The sequence below is a fragment of the Phalacrocorax aristotelis genome, chromosome 9 (assembly GCF_949628215.1).
Source record: "Phalacrocorax aristotelis chromosome 9, bGulAri2.1, whole genome shotgun sequence".
In the NCBI taxonomy this organism is placed as follows: Eukaryota; Metazoa; Chordata; class Aves; order Suliformes; family Phalacrocoracidae; genus Phalacrocorax; species Phalacrocorax aristotelis.
In genome coordinates, this window is record NC_134284.1 from 20,316,607 (window position 1) to 20,338,936 (window position 22,330).

The 22,330-nt window shown below is 38.1% G+C and overlaps 1 protein-coding gene across 3 annotated transcripts in view; it reads left to right on the forward strand.

Annotated features, from left to right (window-relative positions):
- The window catches only part of CPSF2 (cleavage and polyadenylation specific factor 2), a 43,503-nt gene that overhangs the window by 5,746 nt on the left and 15,427 nt on the right, over positions 1-22,330 (forward strand). The window contains exons 8-15 of one of the 3 annotated variants that reach the window (XM_075103738.1): positions 47-337; positions 1,427-1,527; positions 1,880-2,080; positions 2,732-2,884; positions 3,456-3,681; positions 5,563-5,862; positions 6,819-6,953; positions 7,058-7,155. In XM_075103738.1, coding sequence (XP_074959839.1) covers positions 47-337; positions 1,427-1,527; positions 1,880-2,080; positions 2,732-2,884; positions 3,456-3,681; positions 5,563-5,862; positions 6,819-6,953; positions 7,058-7,150 — 1,500 coding nt within the window. In that variant the 3' untranslated portion in view covers positions 7,151-7,155. Of the gene's footprint in view, positions 1-46; positions 338-1,426; positions 1,528-1,879; positions 2,081-2,731; positions 2,885-3,455; positions 3,682-5,562; positions 5,863-6,597; positions 6,661-6,818; positions 6,954-7,057; positions 8,918-22,330 lie in introns of those variants that run through there. The other 2 variants (XM_075103737.1, XM_075103739.1) reach the window with 2 other exon arrangements.

Below are 22,330 nucleotides of genomic sequence, written 5' to 3' on the forward strand. Positions count from 1 at the left end.
TGAACTTGTATTCTTGTAGATAACTTTTTCTTAATACGTGTTTTAGGTTGAATGGATGAGTGACAAGTTGATGAGGTGCTTTGAAGATAAAAGAAACAATCCTTTTCAGTTCCGCCATCTGTCCTTATGTCATAGTCTGTCTGATCTGGCTCGAGTGCCTAGTCCGAAAGTTGTTCTTGCCAGTCAGCCTGACTTAGAGTGTGGGTTTTCTAGAGATCTTTTCATTCAATGGTGCCAGGATTCCAAAAACTCTATAATTTTAACTTATCGCACTACACCTGGAACATTAGCACGATTCCTGATTGATAATCCTTCTGAAAAAGTTATAGATATTGAGGTAAGAATTGTTTGTATAACTCAAAGGTCTTTATTGTGGGCTATTTGGGGGAATATGAGCAAAACAGATCTTTTTGATCTACTGAAAATGCATCTAGTGGCAGAGAGAAATCTGAAGTCTGTGTGTTGCATGTTTAACCAATTGTGGATAAACATATAAAAATAGCTCTCAGTAGGAACTGCAAAATGCTTTTTGGTGGTGTGGCAAAATTAATACTTAATAGAGATGAGCATGAAGTTACTTTTAGATATTTATCTTTAGACAACACTTTGTGGGTTTTTTTTGTAATAGAAAAAATTCTGCTTGCAGTTGACATGCAGATCACTGTATACGGTGGATTCTTGATGGAAAATACTCTGGTTTTGGATGAGGGGAGAATCAAGTCAAATTAATATAATATATTCCACTAGAATTAGAAAGTTTAGCAAAATATATTTAATTTAATATTTATTCATACTTTCAAATTATTTTCAATAATTTATATATGTGTCTACTTCTCTCTGGTAAACATCGTTGATTTATGGGAGTCCCCTGTGATTGCAGTGATACATTTTCAATCCTGACGATGCAGCTTTATTTTAGTTTTCAATTGGATTGGAAGCGTTGAATTACAGTATTAGACTCTTCCTAGAATTCAGTATAATTCAGTGACTTATACTCCAGTGATTTTCAGAAAACAAGAAACAAAACTTGTCGTCATTTTGTCTGCTGTTATGACTTTACCAGGTTCTTCTGGTTCGATGTTAGTGACAAAAAAGTTAAAACAACACTGCTCGTCTCAGAATATTTGTATTCACTTATTGGAGGGATATTTCCTGGAGATGTTTTAAGAACTTTTTGTAAAGCTAATGGATTTTAAAATTTTTAGAAATGCTTTTCTGTTAAGGTAGACTTTAGTGGCTCATAATGTTGTCATGATCTGGCCATGCCAAGGTGCCGCATGTTTGCGTAATGCTGCCTTGTATGTGACATACAAGGAGTACTTGTCCTTGGGACTTACATAAAACTATTCTTGTCAGCAGCATGTAGGAAAAGTATTAAAATCATGTCAGCTACTCACAATAATACTAATTTTAATTATATCTGAAGTTGAGAAAACGTGTCAAGTTGGAAGGAAAAGAACTTGAAGAATACTTAGAAAAGGAGAAACTAAAGAAAGAAGCAGCTAAGAAGTTAGAACAGTCTAAGGAGTAAGTATATTGGCTGTTCTTGCATTCTGCTGTCATGGTCAGAGCTGAGATTTCTGTTTGATCATTCTGCTACTTCAAAAATTTACAGGGATAAATGAAAATCATAGTTTTGATAGACTTGTCTGAGGGCACTGCGGAATTGAGAGTGGTTGTCTTTAATCTGTTGTTATGACAGACCCGTTTCATCTGCTGTTTGACTGTGAGCTCTTTCTCAGAAACATAAACTGCCCTTGTCATTGATTAGTGTTATGTCAGCTGTTATTTTCCACACAGTGGGTATAGGTAGTTTTAAACCTGAAGAGAAAAAGTACTAGGGTTTTTTTGTTTTTGTTTTTCTGGAATGTCATTTCAGGGCAGATATTGATTCCAGTGATGAGAGTGATGCTGAAGAGGATATTGATCAACCAACTGTACATAAGACCAAACATGATTTGATGATGAAAGGTGAAGGCAGCCGGAAAGGAAGCTTCTTCAAACAGGCAAAGAAATCTTATCCAATGTTTCCAGCCCCTGAAGAAAGAATTAAATGGGATGAATATGGCGAGATTATCAAGTAGGTGGTGGTAATGCATACTAACATGTAGTAGCTATGAAATATTTTAAAAATAGAAGTAATAAAAATAATAATTTTGTCTCTTTTGCAGCACTATTACGTGCTTTTCAGCCACAGTAACTTTTTGAACAGTTGGGATAGTCTGTGCTAAGTCTCACATGAAGCTTATGATAGGATTAAAGCTGCAGAGTGCTGATCCTTGGCCTGTGTTCACAGCTCTTAGGATATGGTTGTTTGGTTTGGTTTAGTTTTTTCTTTATCTTACAACATAGAAGATTTAATTTTACTTAACCTGACATTTTTCTGCTTTAGGTTATAAATTTATCCAAATTATGTGTAATGAGAGGAAAGAACATTGTTCATCCTAGAAAAATCTAGTGATACTTGTTCTATTTGCATAAGGAATACTTGCTAGAAAACCTCAACTTGCTAGTATTTCCCGAGATACCAAAGTTGTTTTTTAAGATAGGAAGGTGATATTTTCCAAGTGAATTCTGTTCAAAGATAGAAATATCGAAGGCAAATGTAATGAAATTACTGGCAATAGCAATTATAAAACATCTCAGTAGTAATAGTCAGCATTGATTATATTATGTAGTGCTTTGGTTTTACTGTAAGACTACTAAAAGCAAAATGCCTTTCATCCCTTAGACCTGAGGATTTTCTAGTTCCAGAACTTCAAGCAACAGAAGAAGAAAAAAGCAAATTAGAATCTGGTTTGACAAATGGAGAAGAGCCTATGGACCAGGATTTATCAGATGTTCCTACCAAATGTATTTCTGCAACAGAATCCATGGAAATCAAGTGAGTGGCTTTGTTCTTGTCAGTTCTGCTGGAGTGGTGGCATGGGTACAGTGCAAATTGGGTAAAAGGCTGGCTTGGAATTAAGAAAGTGGGAAAGGGCATGCTTTTTGGGTTTTCTTTCTTCCCCCAAGCTAAGTTAGTTTTTTGCTAGTTTTGTGGGAGCACAGTACAGAGTCTTATGACTCCCCACTCTTAAGAATTTCGCAGTTTGTTTCCTGTCTGATGGAGACAAGTGAAAGAGGAAGAAAAAAATGATACAGTAGTGTGTTAGCATAGATACTCAAATGTATATATCTTTTGTTAAAAGAACTTATGCAAATATGCTTATCTCATGTTTTGCTTAATGATGTAGGTGAATTTTGGGAATTTATAATGTTAAATACGCATACAAGATGATATTTGACAAATCTGTATTTTACTGATCCATAATATACCTTGTGGTGACAGCTTTTGCTGAGGTAGAATAATTTCAAAATATCTTCCATTTTTTAAATGACACATTTTGGAGCACTCGAAGGTTTAATCTTTTAAACTAAAAAAATGTTATTCTTGGGTTTTTAATTCAAACTAGAGCCAGAGTTACATACATTGACTATGAAGGACGCTCAGATGGGGACTCAATTAAAAAAATTATTAACCAAATGAAACCAAGACAATTGATCATTGTCCATGGACCACCTGAGGCCAGTCAGGACCTTGCAGAATGTTGCAGAGCTTTTGGTGGCAAAGACATCAAAGTTTACATGCCTAAACTGCATGAAACTGTAGATGCAACCAGTGAAACTCACATTTACCAGGTAAGGGACTGGAATTTGTTAGGTGTGTAACTACTGTGACCAGTAGTAGAGCTGTACTGGCAGACTCTAATTTGGCCCTCCACTCCTTGGGAGAGACGGTACTTCTATGTGTACGCTTGGTTTTGTGTGATCAAGACATTAGTAGCCTTTTTCTATCTTCCAGGTAAGCATTCTCCTACTCCTTATTATTCATAAGAAGTGTTTAAAGGCTTAAACATGAGATCAGGGCGTTTTTACCTGTAGTGCAAAAGGCAAGGTTTGTGTCTGCGGGTACATCAGTTTGCTTTACTCAAGTCTGAATAGATTTATAATGTCTATATTTAGAGCACCACTGTGGACTACTTGCAATTCAGGATTCTTTTTGGAATCTGAAGGGGAGCCTTAGAGTGCAAAGAGAAAAAAAAATCCTTTGTATGTAATAGTACCTAAGAATAGATATGTAAAGTTAGGAGCAAGTTAATGTCGAAAATAAATAAGACGCCTCTCCCCCCTGCCCCTGAAAAATATTGTTAATTTGATGGTTCTTGAGAAGTGAGGTTATACTAGTGTGTTGCACTGTGTTAATATATTGCATTTAATTTTCATGGTTAAGCTCTAAATAAGAAAACTTGGATAATTTGTGTGGAGTATGTGAAAATTGTGTATGGTCTGATTCAACTTTTAAAGTTGTTTAGAGGAAATTCTCTCACATGCACTTTAGGCATTAGTCCTTTATTCCTTCTGTCCTTTTGAAGTAGATAGGAAAACATCAGTAGAACTGTTGAAAGAGGTGCTTCTGCTTCTCTCCAGAGAAAAATCTTATACTGTAGGAAGTGGAAAGTTCCAGTTATTCAAAATTATCCAGTTCTGACAGTCTTAAAACAGTGGTTTTTTGTTTGGTTTCTTGCTTTTTGTTTTTGTGTTGGGTTTTTTTTGTGGGTTTGGTTTTTTTTAAGCTATGGGGATTGCTAGTGTGTAAGAAATGACACAATTGTGACTTTTCACAAAATATCTGAATAGAATTGTAATTTCAGGGATTTTTATATGAAGGGGAAGTTCAATCTTCTGTATAGCTTTAGTTTGTTTTTTTCTCTTGGAAGCTTTCTGAACAGATGAAGTACACAAGAGACATTGAATTAGAAAATAATAGATGTAAGTGGGGCATCAGAATTCCATTGTCTCTTGAGTTGACTGTGCTGCAGGTGGATAGTTAGTTGCAGTGTGCTTCTTACAATTGCAGCCTTGATTCCGCTGTGGGGATCATGCACAATGTGGATAAGTCTTTCAGAGTAAGGCTCTATTTAATGGGTTAAAGCCCTGGAATGCACAGAGGAATCAGCGTAATGTGATGCTTGGTTACTTTAAAATCTGATATTTACAACTTCCCTTCTTACAACAAAATGTTAATTATAATTTTTTTGGAGGGTTGAAATTTGAAAGTGCTGTTCAGTAACCTAAATGCATCTATAGAAACTTTCCTTAAATTTGCTATGGCCATCAGAGGAACTCCTTGGCTGCAAAAATGTTTCTGATGTTTTAAAACTATTTTATTGCTCTTGCTCTAAGTTTAACTTAGGTTGCAGTCACATAGTGGGTTGTTTGGGGTTTTTTGGTGGTTTTTTTTGTTTGTTTGGTTTGGTTTTTTTTTAACCAAAGTAAAAAAAGTATTGATCTCCACTGCTTTTTAAGTTGAGTAGTGACATGAGGGTTTTACAAAATATATTTTGAAAGTATAGAACATCTTGCCTTGGTGATACCAGTTCCCCCCTTTCCCTCCCCAAAAGAGTATGAATGGAGCCTATGTGGAGAAACAATGCAAGGAAAACTGCTAATTTTTAAAGCTCGAAGTAAGAACTCTGTTTTCCGTCCAACTAATAGTACTTTTATTTTTGTGCAACCCAGGTCAGATTAAAAGATTCTCTTGTCAGCTCTCTTCAGTTCTGTAAAGCCAAGGATGCTGAGTTGGCTTGGATAGATGGTGTTCTGGACATGCGGGTTTCGAAAGTGGATACTGGAGTTATTTTGGAAGAGGGAGAGCTGAGGGAAGATGAAGACTTAGAGATGCAAGTGGATATGCCTTCTTCAGACTCTAGCGTCATTGCACAACAGAAGGCCATGAAAAGCCTCTTTGGTGATGATGACAAGGAGATGTGTGAAGAGAGCGAGATCATTCCTACTTTGGAACCTCTGCCACCTCATGAGGTACAGAAATTGTGCTGACCTGGACTTATTTTTTGAAGAGTTCTGTATTCATTTGTCTTTTTCTAGTGCTTCGAGGTTGATGCTGTGATCTTCCTCGAATGAAACCCTAACTGAAACTGGGTTTTCATGTTTGGTTTTCTCTTTGTTAAACCTGGTACTGTTCTTTGTACAGATTTTATGCTTTTCAGCAAGGATGATCTCTTGCATCCACTAACAGTGCCTAGCATACAGTACCATCTATTTCTGAAGATTTTAGTTAGCATGTTTCATATTTGTAATTAGTATTTGCAGATTTTGAAATTAGTTGGCCTTTAGCCACCCTTGGATTTTACTGTGTTTTGTTGATGCTATGGAAAATACTTCATATACTTGAGATACAGACCTTTAAAATTCATATGTCTCTGCTTCTATAGTAGTGATTTGAGAGTTCGTGAAATTAATTTTTTCTGTAAATTTACTCTTAAAATACTTCACATGTGAGTAGATATTATTTTATCTTTTCATTGAATGATTACAATGCCTTCTAATCCTCGAATTGCTTTTTAAGATACTATTGCACAGTCCTAAATGTTGCCTGCTCTAGGAGCTAGATAAATGTGGAGACAACTGTTCAGATTCATGACAGCTGTAATAGAAGTGTGTACTGCTGATCAGTACAGCTTACTGCAGCTCTGTCCCTAGCATAATGTGGCTTAGAAGAGGGATCTTCAATGACAGCTTTCCCTTTGTCTTCAGTATGTGAGCAAAGAAAGGAACTTCTCCTTTACTTGATGGATAACTTCTAAGGCCTTCCTGTCCTGGAAAAGTCTTGCTGCAGGTGAACAGAAATAGAATCAATTTTCTCACTCACAGTCCTGTAGTCTAGGCCACACTGCTGCCAACGCAGTGATGAGATCTCTGGAAAACTGGCAGGTATTAAGTAGCAGAAATATTAAGACTGTGCATGTTGTTTAAAGGTTCTTGGACATCAGTCTGTGTTTATGAATGAGCCAAGACTGTCTGACTTCAAGCAAGTTCTCTTGCGAGAAGGTATACAAGCCGAATTTGTAGGAGGAGTGCTTGTGTGCAACAATCTGGTGGCTGTTCGCAGGGTAGGTGTTCTGTGCCTTAAACTCTTTGGTAAATAATATTCTAAATGAAAACTAAGTTTCTGATTAGTTAAAGATAATAAAATGAAACATGTCTTTTGTTTCAGACTGAAACAGGGCGCATTGGATTGGAAGGCTGTCTCTGTCAGGACTTCTATAGGATAAGAGACCTTTTATACGAGCAATACGCTATTGTCTGAGGAAGGTGCTGCAAAGATATTTTTACTTGAACTTTTAAAGACAATGGAGAATTCTCAATTTTGACTTCTTGTAGTTTTCTAATTCATACAGGGGAAACCTAACTCACAAAGATCAGTTAACTACCCTGAACATGTAAATAACTGCTACTGTCATTCTTCATAAATCTGTTGGTACATTCCATGTTGTTGACTTTCAAACTGTTATGACTTGCTGTCTCCCACATAACACATTATAAACGAGTTTATGACTATGAACCCTTCTCAGGAAAGGTTCAATTTGTCAGGACATGTTTTTGTTTCATAGATGCCTTGCCAAAGAGTACAAAATACATATAAATCATTCTTCGGTTCTAAAATAAGATTAGGTGGGGAACTGTGGGTTTCTTTGCTTTTGTTCTCTTTTGGTTCTGTTTGGTTTTGTTTTTGTTTTTTTTTTTTCTTCAATAATTTGATTTAGGGAACAGTCTTGTGGGGTTTTTTTTGGGGGGGTGGTGTTGGTTTTTTTTTAAATGGAGTTTAGTTAATGTACATTTTTAATAGCCCACTTAAAGCTAGACTACCTAAACTTTCCCCTGGTGCTAATCTGGCTGCATCTTAATGTTGTATCTGCTCCATCTTACTGATTTGTTCCAGAACAGCATTTCATATTCTATATAAAGTATTAATCTGCAGGATCAAAAAATTATTTTGGACAGGTACTCTAAAAAGACAGGATAATATTGTCAGGCAGTTTAAAATCCAGTAATTGTGTGCTTCAGAATAACTTCTGTACAAACTTATAGAATTTGTAACTTCTAGGTTTTGCAAAGTTATGCCAACTATAAAGTCTTTTTTAAGTTCTGATCTTAATGTTTTCAGAGCCTTTATCGATGCACCACTGTTGGTTCAGAGTGCCATGAGCTGAGTTCAGGAAGATCCTTTATCTTGAAATCTGAGTTCATGCGATGTATTTAATGCTTTTGTGCCATGTTTCGTTCTAGTTGCATGTTCTGTGCCATTTTTCATTCTAATTGACAGTGGGACTTACTGTAGTTGCTGATGCTAGGAATTGACCTTAAGTTCTAGGTGAAGATGAGCACAGTTTAGGGCGCCTTAATTTCTCAGAAATTAATTTATGCAAACAAATGGCCTCTTGAGAGTTTTAATCCATTTTTCCCCTGTCCACATGTGAACCACCAGCTTCAGCAGTGGAGGGTTGCTTGCTTGTTTTTACATACAACAGCAATGTAATATGTGCTCTCTGTGTGTATGTTTAAATAAAATCTTTGAAAAAGTGGCAAAAAATAGCCCTGTGGGCTATCAATGGAAAGATAATTTACTTGGCAATTCATTCTTGACAAATAGTTTTCTATCTGATGTACAGATTATTTATTACGTTTACAATAGTAACTTAAAACTGAAGACCATGTTAAAAAAAGTAACACAAAACCAAAAAAACGAAACCAAACCTGCTAGAACTATATACTAAAAATGTAAAAACTTGAAAATTTAATGGTGAGTGAGAATGTATTTTGTTACATAAAGAAAATCTTGGCTAGGAATGACTGAATGGCTCAATGCTTTTTTTTTTTTAAACAGTGTAGAAGAATTTTTGTTTTCCATTATATTGACAGCCAGAACTTCATAGAAATGTTCTGGTTTTGTACCTGTTTTGTAGCAATGCTATGTAAATTTATATGATACTGGATGCCTGTTGGTGAATACTGTTGTATTACTATTGTTGCTGATATTAATGAACTTTTATAAAGTGAGTTACTTTGTACATTATCATATTGGCCCTAGGAATTTTAACTAGAGGGCTTAGGGTGGGCAGAGATTGCACATGCCTGTATGGAATATGCTAATAAAGGAAATACCCCTTAGGAAATCAAACTAAAAATATTGCTGCTTTTAAGAAAGGGATAAAGACAAGACAGTGTGATCATAAACTTTTCTGTCAGTTTTGTTTGGGTTTTTAAACTGTTGATTCAAATCTAGCTAAGTTTAACCAAAGTTTAGTGCTATCAGTCACTAAATTCCCATGTGTTCTGGTAAGGAGGTGAGAACCCCAAATTAGTGCCATTGCTAAGGAAAAGGCTCAAGTATGAAGAAAACAGTGACTGTTCTAGTCGATTCAGCATGAGTGTGGCTTGAAATGAGACCTGGAAAGCTGATATGCAAGGTGATAGTCATCTGAGTGCTGGGACTGAGGAAAGCTGGGTTTGTGGACAATTCTGGTGGTGAGAGGGATGAAGGGGAATACAAGGCATCTATAGTAAATTTAGGACAGGCTGCAGTTGCGCTGTGGAGCAGGTGTGATCCTCAGCTATGCATTGATTACTTGTAAACAGTGTGGAACTGAAGCAAATATCCATGACTCTTCCGTAGTCTGCTATCAGTTCTCTGATAGATTATTGTAATTCTGTTTTGTTGTTGTTCTTAACTGATAGGCTTTATACAATAACAGAACTTCTCTCTGTAAGTTTCAGAGTTACTAATGTGGTTCTTGTTTGTATTGGAAATGAAAGATTAATTTCCCCTTACCTCCACAGAATGTCAGTGCTGCCATGGACTGTAAGCTGTATTTTCTGACTTCTGTATTTTCTTCATTAGCAGTAAAAGTTTGATAAAGGACCATTTTTTACTCTTTGCTTTGTTGCTCTTGAGGGCCAGAATATTAACTTCAAATCAAACCTAGGTTTGGTACTTACTGACCATTTAAAAATATTTCCTTCCAAGGGTCTTGGATAATTCAGATTCCTCAGCTAAGAAGAGCCAAGAGGGTTTGGAGACACAGGAAGGGCAGAAACTTGCCTTCTCCCATCCCCAAAGTCTGTAGTATTTGTGGATAAATCCTAGCTTTTGTATTCTTTTCTTCCTGTGCCTATGTAGTAGAATATGAAGACGTATTTCAAAAGATTCAAGGAATGTAGAAGCAGATCTCTTGAATAATAATTAAAAAATCGCTCTAGAATTAATTGTTAAGCTGTTCACATTGTCTAAACATAGTTTTACCCTGAAGTTATTTAACTTTATGTGGGTGATAGTCTCATTTATAATCATTTTACTTCAACAGTATGTACTGGAGGTGAGGTGAAGCTGAAAATCTTTCTTTTTCCCTGAACAATATTTAGACTTAACCAGATCCACTTCTCAAAATATGCTGTTAATGGAAAGGTAGCATGCCTTGCATTCAGTCAGAGTAACAGTCTCATGAGACCATTTGAGATCTATTTGCTGGTAAAACGTGCTTGGAAAGGTAGGAATTCTCCTCTATCTGTACTAGCTTTTAATGGCAGTCAAACACGATTTGTTTGAAATAAACAAGCAGAACCACCTTACCAACACCCCCCAACCCCCTCCCCCAAATCTAAAAAATTGTTATAGGGGGTTGTACCCTAAAACACTTATGTTGTGCAGAAGCAAGATTTCTTTGATAAGGTATGACATGTATTAATATATTTCAGTTAGAAAAGGGCAGTGTATTGCCTGGGGAAAAGACATAAACCACTAAAATTTTTTGACACTTTGGCAAAATAGATCTTACAGTAAGGATCTGAACATTGCATAATATTCTGTTCCATGGCTATTACAGATGATTTCATAGTTTTAAAAAGGTGGTGTTGGGGAAGATGATCTTGCGGTCAAATCTGATAAAGAAATGTGTCCAGTAAACAGAATTTAAGTCTTGATCTGAAAACTGTATAAGGAACCGATGGTAGCTCAAGATAAAGAAGTGAGATCAAAAGAATCTTCAAAATTGCTTATTGAAATTTATTTTTTAAACTATTTTAAACAGTCTTAAGTCTTCTCTTCCTGAGACTCAGATTGGAAAAGAGGTATGACACAAAGATCAAATTTGCATCACTAAGACTTATTTTGCAAATGGGAGGCGGTTGCATGGGTTTCCTGCAAGTACAGAACAGGGTAGTTAGCTGAGGCTCTTGTGAGCAGTGTTAATCTTAGAGTATTTTTACTCCTTCCACTGAAGTCGAAAGCTACCATTATCATAACACAAGCTTTTGTAGAAAATCATCCTTCACAAAGTTTGCCAGCAGGGCAAATATTTCGCTGAATGTTTTGGATGGTCTTAAATGGCATCCTCCCTCCATGATAAGCAGTATATGTTGTGAACCATTAGTGTACCTCACACTGCTTGACCAGTATTAACCAAGGGATGAAAGAGTGCATTGTTTCACATTGATCTAAATGACTTTAATTACATTAGTGAAATTCTTCATTCCTTGTCCTAAAAGGTATCTTATTGTTTCTGGCAGAGAAATTCTGAGAAGTGGTTGCAGTTCTGTGTAAGTGAACTGATTGCTCCCTTCAGCTTAGTAACACTTGGTCACAGTGGTAGAAGGGGAATATGTGTTGTCTTGTGTAGCGAGTGTGGAAGTTTGATAAATATTATTTTATAAATATGGGAGATATAAAGATATGGGAGAACTAGAATGTTTAATGCAGTACACTTTAAATTTAACTCGCTTGATAGATTATATATTATTGCTGTGACAAAAAGTAAAAAAAAACATGACTCTATTTTTGAGTCAAACTTCCAATAAGTCATGTAGCTGGTTTCCTGGAAAAGAAGGATCCATAGAAACTCAAAACATTATGAGGACACAAGTTTGGTATATGACCTTTAAGCAGTAATAACCTGCCTGTTGTTGCATAATCCTCTTAGGTGATGTAAGGTGGATCTGTGGTTCAGCAGATGAATAATAATGCCCTAAGCATCTGCCGAAAAGTAGAGTTTGTAACTGCACTCTGGTATTTGCAAATTTTGGTAATGAGCAAATACATTATTTCAGTTGTATAGGCTTTGCTTAAATATTTGTCATTTTCAGTTAAGTTTTTCTGAAGTGCTAACAACTTCTCTAAAAGGTATTTTTAACAAACGGTTCTAAAGAAATTTGCAGTAATGGTAATTTCAGTTAAAAAAGAAAAGAAACCCAAACCACAAACTCTCTGTCCAACTTAGCTGAAGGTTGATAGCAGTTTTTGTAAAATTAACTTTGGAAAATTACATAGGGAGATCTATGGACAGAGTTCATTGTGCGGTAGTGGCTATGGTGCCCTTGCGGGTATTTAAGATGTAGAAAATAAAGCATAATATTTAATGTCAAGTAACAACATTGGAACTTTTGCAGCTAAGTAACTATTCCATCTCCAATGTGTTAAAGGATTTTTTTAGATACAACCAAATTTATTTTTTCCTTTGTAGCTAATTAGTTTATAGGAATATTTAGGTGTCCATTATGAAGAAAAACTCAGCAACACAATTGTTAAGCAACAGCACTTGGAGTGATCAGTTTCTCAAGCCGATGGTTTCATCGGTACCTTCTTAAAATTGTCACTTAACTGCTGCCTTGTCTGCAAGGCGTCTGGTTTAGTTGTCTCACCAGTTCTTGTGACAGAGAGCACAGTCATTTTCTAGGGTGCTTTACAGCAAAGTAAATCAGAACAAGAGCTCTAATCTAGAGTGAGCCTGCTTAGATCACTGAGATTCTGTGAAGAAAAAATTAATAGCTTAGAAGTTGGAAGCTTTTATTGGGGTTTGTTTGAAGTTGTAGTTTTATGTAAAAAACAATTGCAGTTAATCTAATCTGGAGAAACTACTGCTTCTTCTCCAGTCTGTACACTGTTGCAGAAGAACAACTGGCTTCAGAAGTGACTGGGTATTGGTGATAATACTTGCCTTAAGGTATATTTTACAGTAATTGCTTCAGAGTTAGTCTTTTTTGTCTCTTTTAAGTCAATGTGGGTAAGTTTTATAGTGTGCTGATCTTGGCTGTTACTACCAGTGTTTCTCAGAAATAATTCTGAAGGGGGTAGGTAATATGCCTTTATCAGTAGTAACATTCGAATTGTATAGAAAAATTGTACAAGAGGATTTTCTAAGATCCTTGATGGAAAAAAACCTGGATGCAGATAGAACTTAGTCATTGCTAAAACTCAGTAGAACTGCTAGCCATTTAATTTCTGTATCTGCTAGTACTCAGTGCTAGAAACAGGCTTTTAAGGAATACTTTGTGATGGCATTGTGCAATGAACTATTCAAGTAAAAAAAAAAATTACCCACATTCAGCTAACTGGCCTGTTGCATATGCTTCAAGATGTCAACCTGAAAAAGTTTTCATGGTGTAGATTACGTATCAAAAAGCAGGAGATGGGACATATAATAACATTGCCACCTATTTTGCAGATTTACCACATGCCTGGGGCAACAGTTGTTGCTTATCCAAGTAATTATTTGTATGAGGACATAATTGTTATGTCTTCTGTTGTTTTCAGGGAACTTGTTTAGCTGCTCTGGAGGAAAAACCCTGAGCGTGATGTGATCCGTTATAAATTATTGGCAGGTATTCTGCAAGCCATAATAATGAACTATCCTTAAAAATCATCAGGGAATTATCTTTTTGCCATTTTGCAGCTCCTGAAGGAGTTGCACAGCTGGCAGAGCATATTGCCCGTCACCATGCCAGACTTGGCATTTGAAAGCCTGACAGACTGCTTTGTGCTGGGGGGCTAGCCATGGATCAGCAGTGTGCAACAGTATGAAGATAGTAAGCGTTGTAGTTTTTGCCCTTTGTAGGATCACACGAGTTAATGCTTCATTTATAGAGAGGCCAAACTGTTTTCTGAACCTACCACGGACTTGTGTCACATCACGTGGGCAGGTTAGCCCCCATGCTGCAGGACTCTATAGAGGAATTATGTTCTTGATGTATTCTGGTAAAATTGTCTTAGTATCAAAGTTTGGAGTCACTCTGTATAGCCTGCTTTTCATGTTTTATGTGATTTTATTAAGCTTCAGTATTTCTTTCATAATCTCCCTGATTTTACTAATGCACAATATTGCAAATGCAGTATAAAACTAGTCAACAGACTTTAAATCATTTGTGTATCTCTAAACCTCTTACGCTGATTAAAAGTGTTAAAGCTATTAGTATTTTTTATGTAACTGGATCTAAATTTAGTTTCTGTTGCAGTCAAAAAACTCTCTGGTGTTGCAAACCATGATCCTAATCTGCTTCCTCTTGGAGTCGATGGCAAGAGTTCTTCAGCGCAGCTTTTGAGTTTCTGTGTGTGGATGACTTGAATAGTTAACACCGTGTTTATCATAGAAATTCAGTAGCAACTTTTCATAGTTCTGACTTCTCTTCCAGAAGTGTCAAAATACTACTTTTGTTCTTGTGTGAAATAGGATTTCAATTACTTTTGGGCATTGTTTTCATTAATTCTTGACTTTTTAAAATGGGATAGCCCATTGGCTCCCTTGGTTGGGAGGAGGGGACAGTTGATATTTTCCCTTATGTTAAATTCTTCTGGCTCTTGTATGGAGAAGCAAAAAGAAAAATAAATGTTAAATTGGGAAAAGTAGAAATCATGTATGTAGTCCATACCTTCCAAACTGAATAGCTGTAAAATACTTGCATGATAGCCTTATCCTGCAAAACTGCACCTCTTTGTTCATTCTGTGTAGCCTGTTCTCACTGTTTTAACAACTTAATTATTATGGAAAAGCCATAAAGTCATTAATATATGATGGTATGACTTTATTTCCTGCAATATTGTGTATTGCCGTTGGTCAGTCAAGATGCGTGGTCTTCATTTCACATGTGCACAAGTTTGTCATAGCTGACAGCTTGCTGTAAAGAACCATCTTATTAAAAAAGAAAAAACAAACCCTAAGCATTGGTAATTGAAGTATTAGATTATATAGTGAAGGAATTCATCAGCTTTGTATTCAAGGAACCCGTTGGAAAGATTGAACATTTGACTAGTAGCCTTGATGCTGTTTATATATAGAAAAGAGTGCTTTTAAGCTGATGTACAGAAATGGGTAATTTGCATGATTTTTTTAATACAAAATTGAAGGTTATTTTTCTAGTGCGTGTGTGCATGATCTTAAAACCAGCTAGAGACTGCATTGCGTTAGCTCTATGTACAAGAGTCAATAGTTATATACCTAAGAGTACAGAACTTGAGTGCTTCACACTTCTGGTAATTTTACTCCTACATTTGCAGGACTATTCAGCTGATTGTTTCTAAGAAAGAAATAGCTTCCAAATTATACAGTTATTTGTTTGATCTGTGAATGGAATTTTCCTTTGCTTGTCAGAACGTGTGCTCTAATATTTTTGAAATTGTTCTAAAATAAACCTTCTAGCTATGGGGGAGAATACTTTAAAGAAAAAGTTAGGCTGCCTAAAGAAACTAACCATCTCCTTGAGACTGGGGAAGGATATCTGCCTTGGTGTTCTTGGTTTGGAAATAAGGCACAGATGGAGTGAAGAAAGAGCTTTAGACAATGTGGAAGGTAAGAAGAAATAACCAAAACAGTGATGACTTTTCTAGGAAGATGTTTTGCTTTGCTTGAGAGGGTTATGGATGTCTTGTGAACTGTTCCCCATAGAATTTGGCACGAGTTTAAGATTTGGGAAGGGAACTGGAGAGTTTTACTGGCAGATCTTTCAGTGTCTGTAAGCCTGTTGTGTCAGATAAAAAGAACGGTATATGTTTTTTTCCAGGACAAGATTAGGTTAGGATTATGAACAGCATCAGAGTGAGACTTATTCATGGACCACACAGCAGGGTCTGCAAGTCTAGGTTTGATGGCTGCAAGTGGTTTATGAAATATTCTGTGCTGGGTGGTTTGTTTTATTTGATTTACAGTTTAGGTTATGGCTAAGGACAAGGTTAGGGACACCATGGTTGCAAATCTAAATTTTGTAGAGCTAGACTGAGGCTTGGTATTGATAATACAAACGGGGTAGAGCACTGAAGGCAAATCATAGGTATTCTTGGCAGCTTGCACCTTATCAGTTGACACTGGGTTGACACCAACAACAAGGGGTTACAAGACTCTTTTCTTGTGTATTCATAAACTTACATGTGACACTCCATTCACTGTCACTGGGCGAAGCATTGCTCTGTAAGGTTTTGAATACACAGCTTTGTGTAACTTGTTGGACTAAATGATACTTACTTCTGCTTTTTGTTTCATTGCATTGATCATACCATTCTGCTGCTTAATAATTCATTAGATAGAATTACGTTGCATATGATTAAACTATGAAATCCAGAATTAAAGGCAGTTTTTATAGTTGGGCTCCTAAATACTGAAAAATCTTCCTACTATTCAAGGACTTTTCATTATAATATTGACTTTTTTTTAAATTCCTTGAGCTTTCTAAAATTGCGTTTGGCTTCTTATTGCAAGTGCTCTGCCACATCTATGTATTGTGGCTCTAAAAGGGCAGATACACGGAAGTCTCTGAGCAGGGTATTGGACTTCGAAAGTCTGCTGCTTACTGATGTTTGTACAAGTGTAAAATCTATCAGCATTGCAGCACACTTCTTACTGCACAGAGCTTTGACTTATTTTGTGTGACTGAACTGCTGAAGCACAGCATTTTATTTTTATGTTATTTTGAAAACTGTCAAGTCAACTGCTTGGTTTTGACTCCAAGGTCTCTTTTTTCATTGTCTAGCAAATTTGTAGTCCTGGAGTTGGTGGCTAGCTTATGACTCTATACAGGCAGCTGAGACTTAGCTAGCAAGGTACCTTTAATGTCTAGGCTGGTTGGACATCTGTCTATGCTGACAAAATGGGATGCTTTAGGGAAGACAAGGGGGAAAAGATGGAAGTGGTGAAGACAGGCAGATTCCTACTTGGTTGTCTAATACTTCTGTGGAATATGCCTAAGAATGACTTTCTGGATCATCAGCTTCACCCGCTTTCTGATTTATGTTTATAATACTCTGCTTTAGCATAACTATGTCCTCGAGCACAGCTCCTTTTTTTCTACGTTGGATTGTACAAGTTGTCCACTGTTTGATGTGCTACAGTGTGTGGGGAGAAGAGCAGTTACTCTTAGTAACACCAGGTATGTCATTTAAGTGAATAGGAGCCTACTGTTGCCATGCTGCCTATGGAGGATGTGATTCAGAACATTAGAACCTGAGGTCTTCCCTTGGTATCAGCTGGGTTTCTGCACAGGTCTCCTGAGTTATTTGTGTATTTCTTCCCCTTAGGAGTCTCTGTTCACGCATGGATGTAGTGGACGGACGGTTGTGTTAAATGCTTGCTTTTTCAGTGGGGGGACTAAGCTCGAGAGAAGAGTACATTGAAAGCAGCATACTTTAATTTCTTACTCCATTTTACAGTTCCATACATTTTTCATACATACTTTTTCAGATTTTCCTTTAGGATGTTCAGCAGCTCTGCTTTTTGTCTTTTCTGTGAACTCTTTTACTAAACCAAAAATGCTTTGTTGTTTCCACTTTTCTAGGCTTTTCAGCTTGTGGAAGTGGCAGTTCTGAAATGAAGCCTGAATTAGCATGTAGAGTCTCAGTAGCTCAGAAAGCTTGGGGGGTTATCTCTTTAACACTCTGGCACGTTGACTGCTTACTGAGAGAGGAGCTGCTGTTCTTTGGGGATGTATGGATGCCTGTATGGGGCAAGGCTGTTCTCAATTTGAATTCTTCAGTGAAGAAATGGGACATTAGGCTAATGGAAGTTGTCTGCCTCTAAATTGCTGCTAGTTCTTTAACCTTGCTGTCTGACTAAATCAAACTGGAGCAATTCATGGGATAAACATCCCAATAATCTAATCACAAAATCTGTAAAAGTTATAAAGCCTCTGTCATGCAGTGTTTGAAGCATGAAGTCTTTACTCCTAGAAAAAAACATAACTGAGAAAAAATCGTCTTGTTTTCCATGACTTCTGGTGAAATTTGATGTGCAGAACTGTTAAAACCAACACCGTCTTTTCAGAACATTGCATTCCTTATGATAATGTGGAATCTTCTTTTGCCATCTTGAATGATAAAATATCAAGGAGGCCCTAGATTTTTTGAGTGCTCTTCATCATATCCAATAGCTGTAGAAATGAGTTATTTCAGAATCCTCTTTGCTAGTTACTGCTAGCCACATCATTAAAGAATATGGTAGAAGGCACTGTAGTTCAGAGATGAAAAGTACATTCTCTTGTTACAGTCAGATAAAAGTAACCGAAGAATATCAGTGCAAACATCTCCTCTGTGCCTTCCCTAGGTTTGAAAAGAAATCCCAATATAAATGAGTGCAAGTGCAAGTAATTTGATTTTTAAAAAGAAAAAAAGGCAGTTGTGATACCAACCCTGCAGTTGGCCAGAAATAAAAAATGGTGTGGCTAACGTTAGTGAAGACCAATCCTGTCATACAAACACAATTAACTTGTCTGTACGTCACGTCTGGGTGTGATGTGTTGCCTACCACCTTCATCTCCTCAGTTTCAGGTTCTGTGCTGCAGTACATGCAGCGCTGTGACGCAGAGCCTGTGCTTGTGGGCTCAGGGCGTGCCTTGTCTCTCAGCAGTGGTCTGGGGCTGGAGCTTTGAAGGCCAAGGTGGGACATCGATGGTTCAGCTCTGTGTGGTCATAAAGAAGCTTCTTTGGAAAAGCAGGATGTATGTGTGTCTCTGTGCCCAAAATAAAGTCTCTCTTTGGGAAAGTGCACAATTAGAACCAGAGATACTTTTGTGTTTGAAATTGCATTCTGCATCCGAGCAAACTCCTCTGTTACAATCTTCAAGTAATTTAAGAAGCCTTACTTCTGATACCCCACTTAAAAGGGTAATTTTTTCTTTTTTGTTTGTACAGATATTTGAAACCTCCTGCAGAAAATATTAATTTGTTTTCAGTATGTGGGGTTTTTTTAAAGCATGAGTTCCTTAGCAAGTTATGTGATCCTTTGCAACAAAAGCAGCTATAAAAAGAAATCTGAATGAAAAAAATTGCGTAGTAATAGCAGCCCAGTTCTGGTATATATACTAAAACAAATGGAAATCTACAGGAGGAAAAAAATATCACAAATCTAGAACAGATAAACAAATCCAAAGTAAATCACAAGAAGGTTTTCCACAATTTCATGTCAAAGACTGCTGAAGTATTAGTGCTGTTCTACTTTAACATTTGGGGTGGGTGACCCTGGCTGGATGCCAGGTGCCCACCAAAGCTGCTCTATCACTCCCCTCCTCAGCTGGACAGGGGAGAGAAAATAGAGCAAGCTCATGGGTTGAGATAAGGACAGGGAGAGATCATTCACCAATTACCATCACAGGCAAAACAGGCTTGACCTGGGGAAATTAGTTTGTTTAATTACCAGTCAAATCAGAGTAGGGGTAAGGAGAAAATAAAAAGCAAATCTTAAAACACCTGTACCCCACCCCTCCCTTCTTCCCGGGTTGAACTTCACTCCTGGTTTTCTCTACCTCCTCCTCCACAAGTGGTACAGGGAGGTGGAGAACAGGGGTTGCAGAGAGTTCATCACATGTCTCTGCTGCTCATTCCTCCTCAGGGGAGGACTCCTATCACTCTTCCCCTGCTCCAGCGTGGGGTCCCTCCCATGGGAGACAGTCCTCCGTGAATTTCTCCAATGTGAGTCCTCCCCACAGGCTGCAGTTCTTCAGACTGCTGCAGCATGGGGTCCTCCACGGGGTGCAGGTGGATATCTGCCCCACTGTTAACCTCCATGGGCTGCAGGGGGACAGCCTGCCTCACCGTGGTCTTCACCACAGGCTGCAGGGGAAGCTCTGCTCTGGTGCCTGGAGCGCCTCCTCCCCCTCCTTTGTCACTGACCTCAGTGTCTGCAGAATTGTTTCTCTCACATCTTCTCACTCTTCTGACTGCTGCTTAGACACAAAGATGTGGAGTGGCAATGGAAAACCAGTAAGAAGGAAAGAGCAGCAGGCGAGACTGGTGCCACACCACCCTGAGCGCCTGCCTCATCCATCGCTTTGATGGGGAGGTGGGATGTGCTGACTGTAACTGGCTGTTGGCCCAGCAGAAATTGAGCCTAGAAAGGGGGAGGAGAGCTCCTCATGGGTGTGTTTATGTTCTGCCCCTGCCCCAGTACTCAGATCAGTGATCAGAAGCTGGTATCAACTGGCCATAAACCACACTAAAAACAGCCCCAAGTCCCCAGGCTGTTCTGCCTGGGGCTGCCCACCCGGAGAGGGCCCCTTCAGGCCCGCTGACCCAGCGAGCCAGAGGGTTGATTACAGGCTTGTGTAAATGTTCAAAATTGTGTCAGCCATTAGTGATTGATTAGCAACGTTACAAACCTCATCAAACATCCCATTTGTTATGGACACCCTTAAGAGGCTTATGCAGTGTATGACTTTTTTGCCAGATAAGTAAATTACATGTAACATAGCGTCTCTTGGATCCAGACTGCTGTTGGGTGAGTCGCGTTGCTTGCGGTGTGGTTAGGCGGGCATGAGCCAGCTAGCATCAAAGCAACAGATAAACTTGTCATTTAGGAACAGACACTAACAAAGTGTGAGCTGCAGCCATATGTGGAGCAAATATCTTTACAGTGTCAGTCGTGATTTTCCCTTTGCTCTTGTCAAGCTGAGCACTGTGGTGCACTGTGTGCTCCACAGGAGGCACATGGAGAGATACTGGCTGGGGTGAGCGGTTCCAACACAGCACTGAAAGTTGAGATTTTACACTGAAGTTTTGGGAGACGTGGGATTTCTGACAGACTTGCAAGAAAAAGTTGGGGTTTTTTTCAGCTAGTACTTAGAGTCTCAGCTGTAAGGGGTCCACTCAAATTTCTGTATGCCTAAATTTGGATTACAGCGTCTTACTGACTTTTTAGAATTGCATTGCCTACCATATTGTTAAACATCAGAATACATTTAGCTACACATCTCTTGCATCTTTCATGATACTGGTGCTTCTCTTTGGTGGTGTTATACCTTTTGCGGTTGTGCTACTATTAAACCTGTTGGACAAAGACCTAATGGTTTCCTAGGGTGGTGGATAGGAGAGACAGAATGTTTATGTCAGGTGGGAGGTGTTAAGGTGGCTGCTGGAAAGCCAGAACCTGTCCCAGGCAGACTGCAAGGTGAGATGGTGCTGGCTGTAACAGTCCCCCCACCCCTGGTCTGAACAAAATTAATCTTTTACCTTTTCTGACAGCAGAGCTGTCATGTCAGCTCTAGCAGTTTGCTGAAGAAAGGGAAGAAACCTACCTGGTCAGGGAGAGAAAAGAGGGCAAGGCCCACTGTCAGGCCTACTAGCTTCTGTCTGTATTGGCATCCTAGCTATGGGGAACAGCGTCAGACTTTTTGGACAAGGTAATACAGAAATTTAGATACTGTAATATAGTAATAAGCTTATCATTATGATATCATGTATGCTTAGGCTTGATGTAAGTCTAGTCGATTGTTGCCTGTTGGTTGTGAGCTACATGTTCTGATTAATTGCCTGATGAGAATCTACAGATGTTTTTCTCTGTTGCTGCAGTTGATGTTTTAAACTAGCCAGTCTGGCAGGCCACGGCTCGATCCTCTGGCCAAATATTTACCCAGCTTTTTGGATGCATTTTCCAACCTCTGCTGAGTTTTGTGTTCTGCATTAAAATTCTGACTCGGATAGAAGGTAACTATTTTTAAGACTAGTTGGCTGCAGTCATAAAGGTAACGACTAGTGATGGTCCATGCTGCTGTGAGTACTAATGTGGTCAGCTGTCAGTCACTGGATATGTCCCACCACGACACTAAAGCTGGGTGTGATCAAGATGCATGGGTGAATGTCAGCTTTAATGTAAGCAAACTGGACAGGAACTGCAGACTTGTGGTGGGTTATTGATAAAGTAAATGGGTTGTATTGACAGAAAGGGACTGCTTGCTGCTGCATTTTACGTTGGCAGGACAGGGATGAAATATGTGTCAAATGATTTAATCTAGCTTTCACAGTCTGGAGCTGTTCAACTTCATTTTCATTTTGGGATATAATCTGGGCTCATATGGCCCTGGGTTGGTGGAAGTGTAAAGGTAGCTTTAAGTGCTAGATGGGCCAAGAAATGGGGCCTGGACTGAGGAGAGAGCAGCATTTTCTGTTTGTTTGGTGTTTTTTCTCTACTTTGGTTTTCTTTCATTTTATTAAATGAACACAGATATGCTTGCAGCTCTGAAGTGACTTCTGGGATAGGTACTAAATTTAGCTGGATAGAAATGGGGGAAATAGGAGTTAGTAGAAGAGTTCCACATAACCCTTTACTTCCTTGATTGACTCTCACATAAATCAAACATGAATAAGAGATGCTGTTATACAAGATGTGATTTCTAGCAACTCTTTAAATCTTCCCAGCATGTCAGGTGTTCCACGAGTCTTCTGACATGAGCTGTCCTAATATTCATC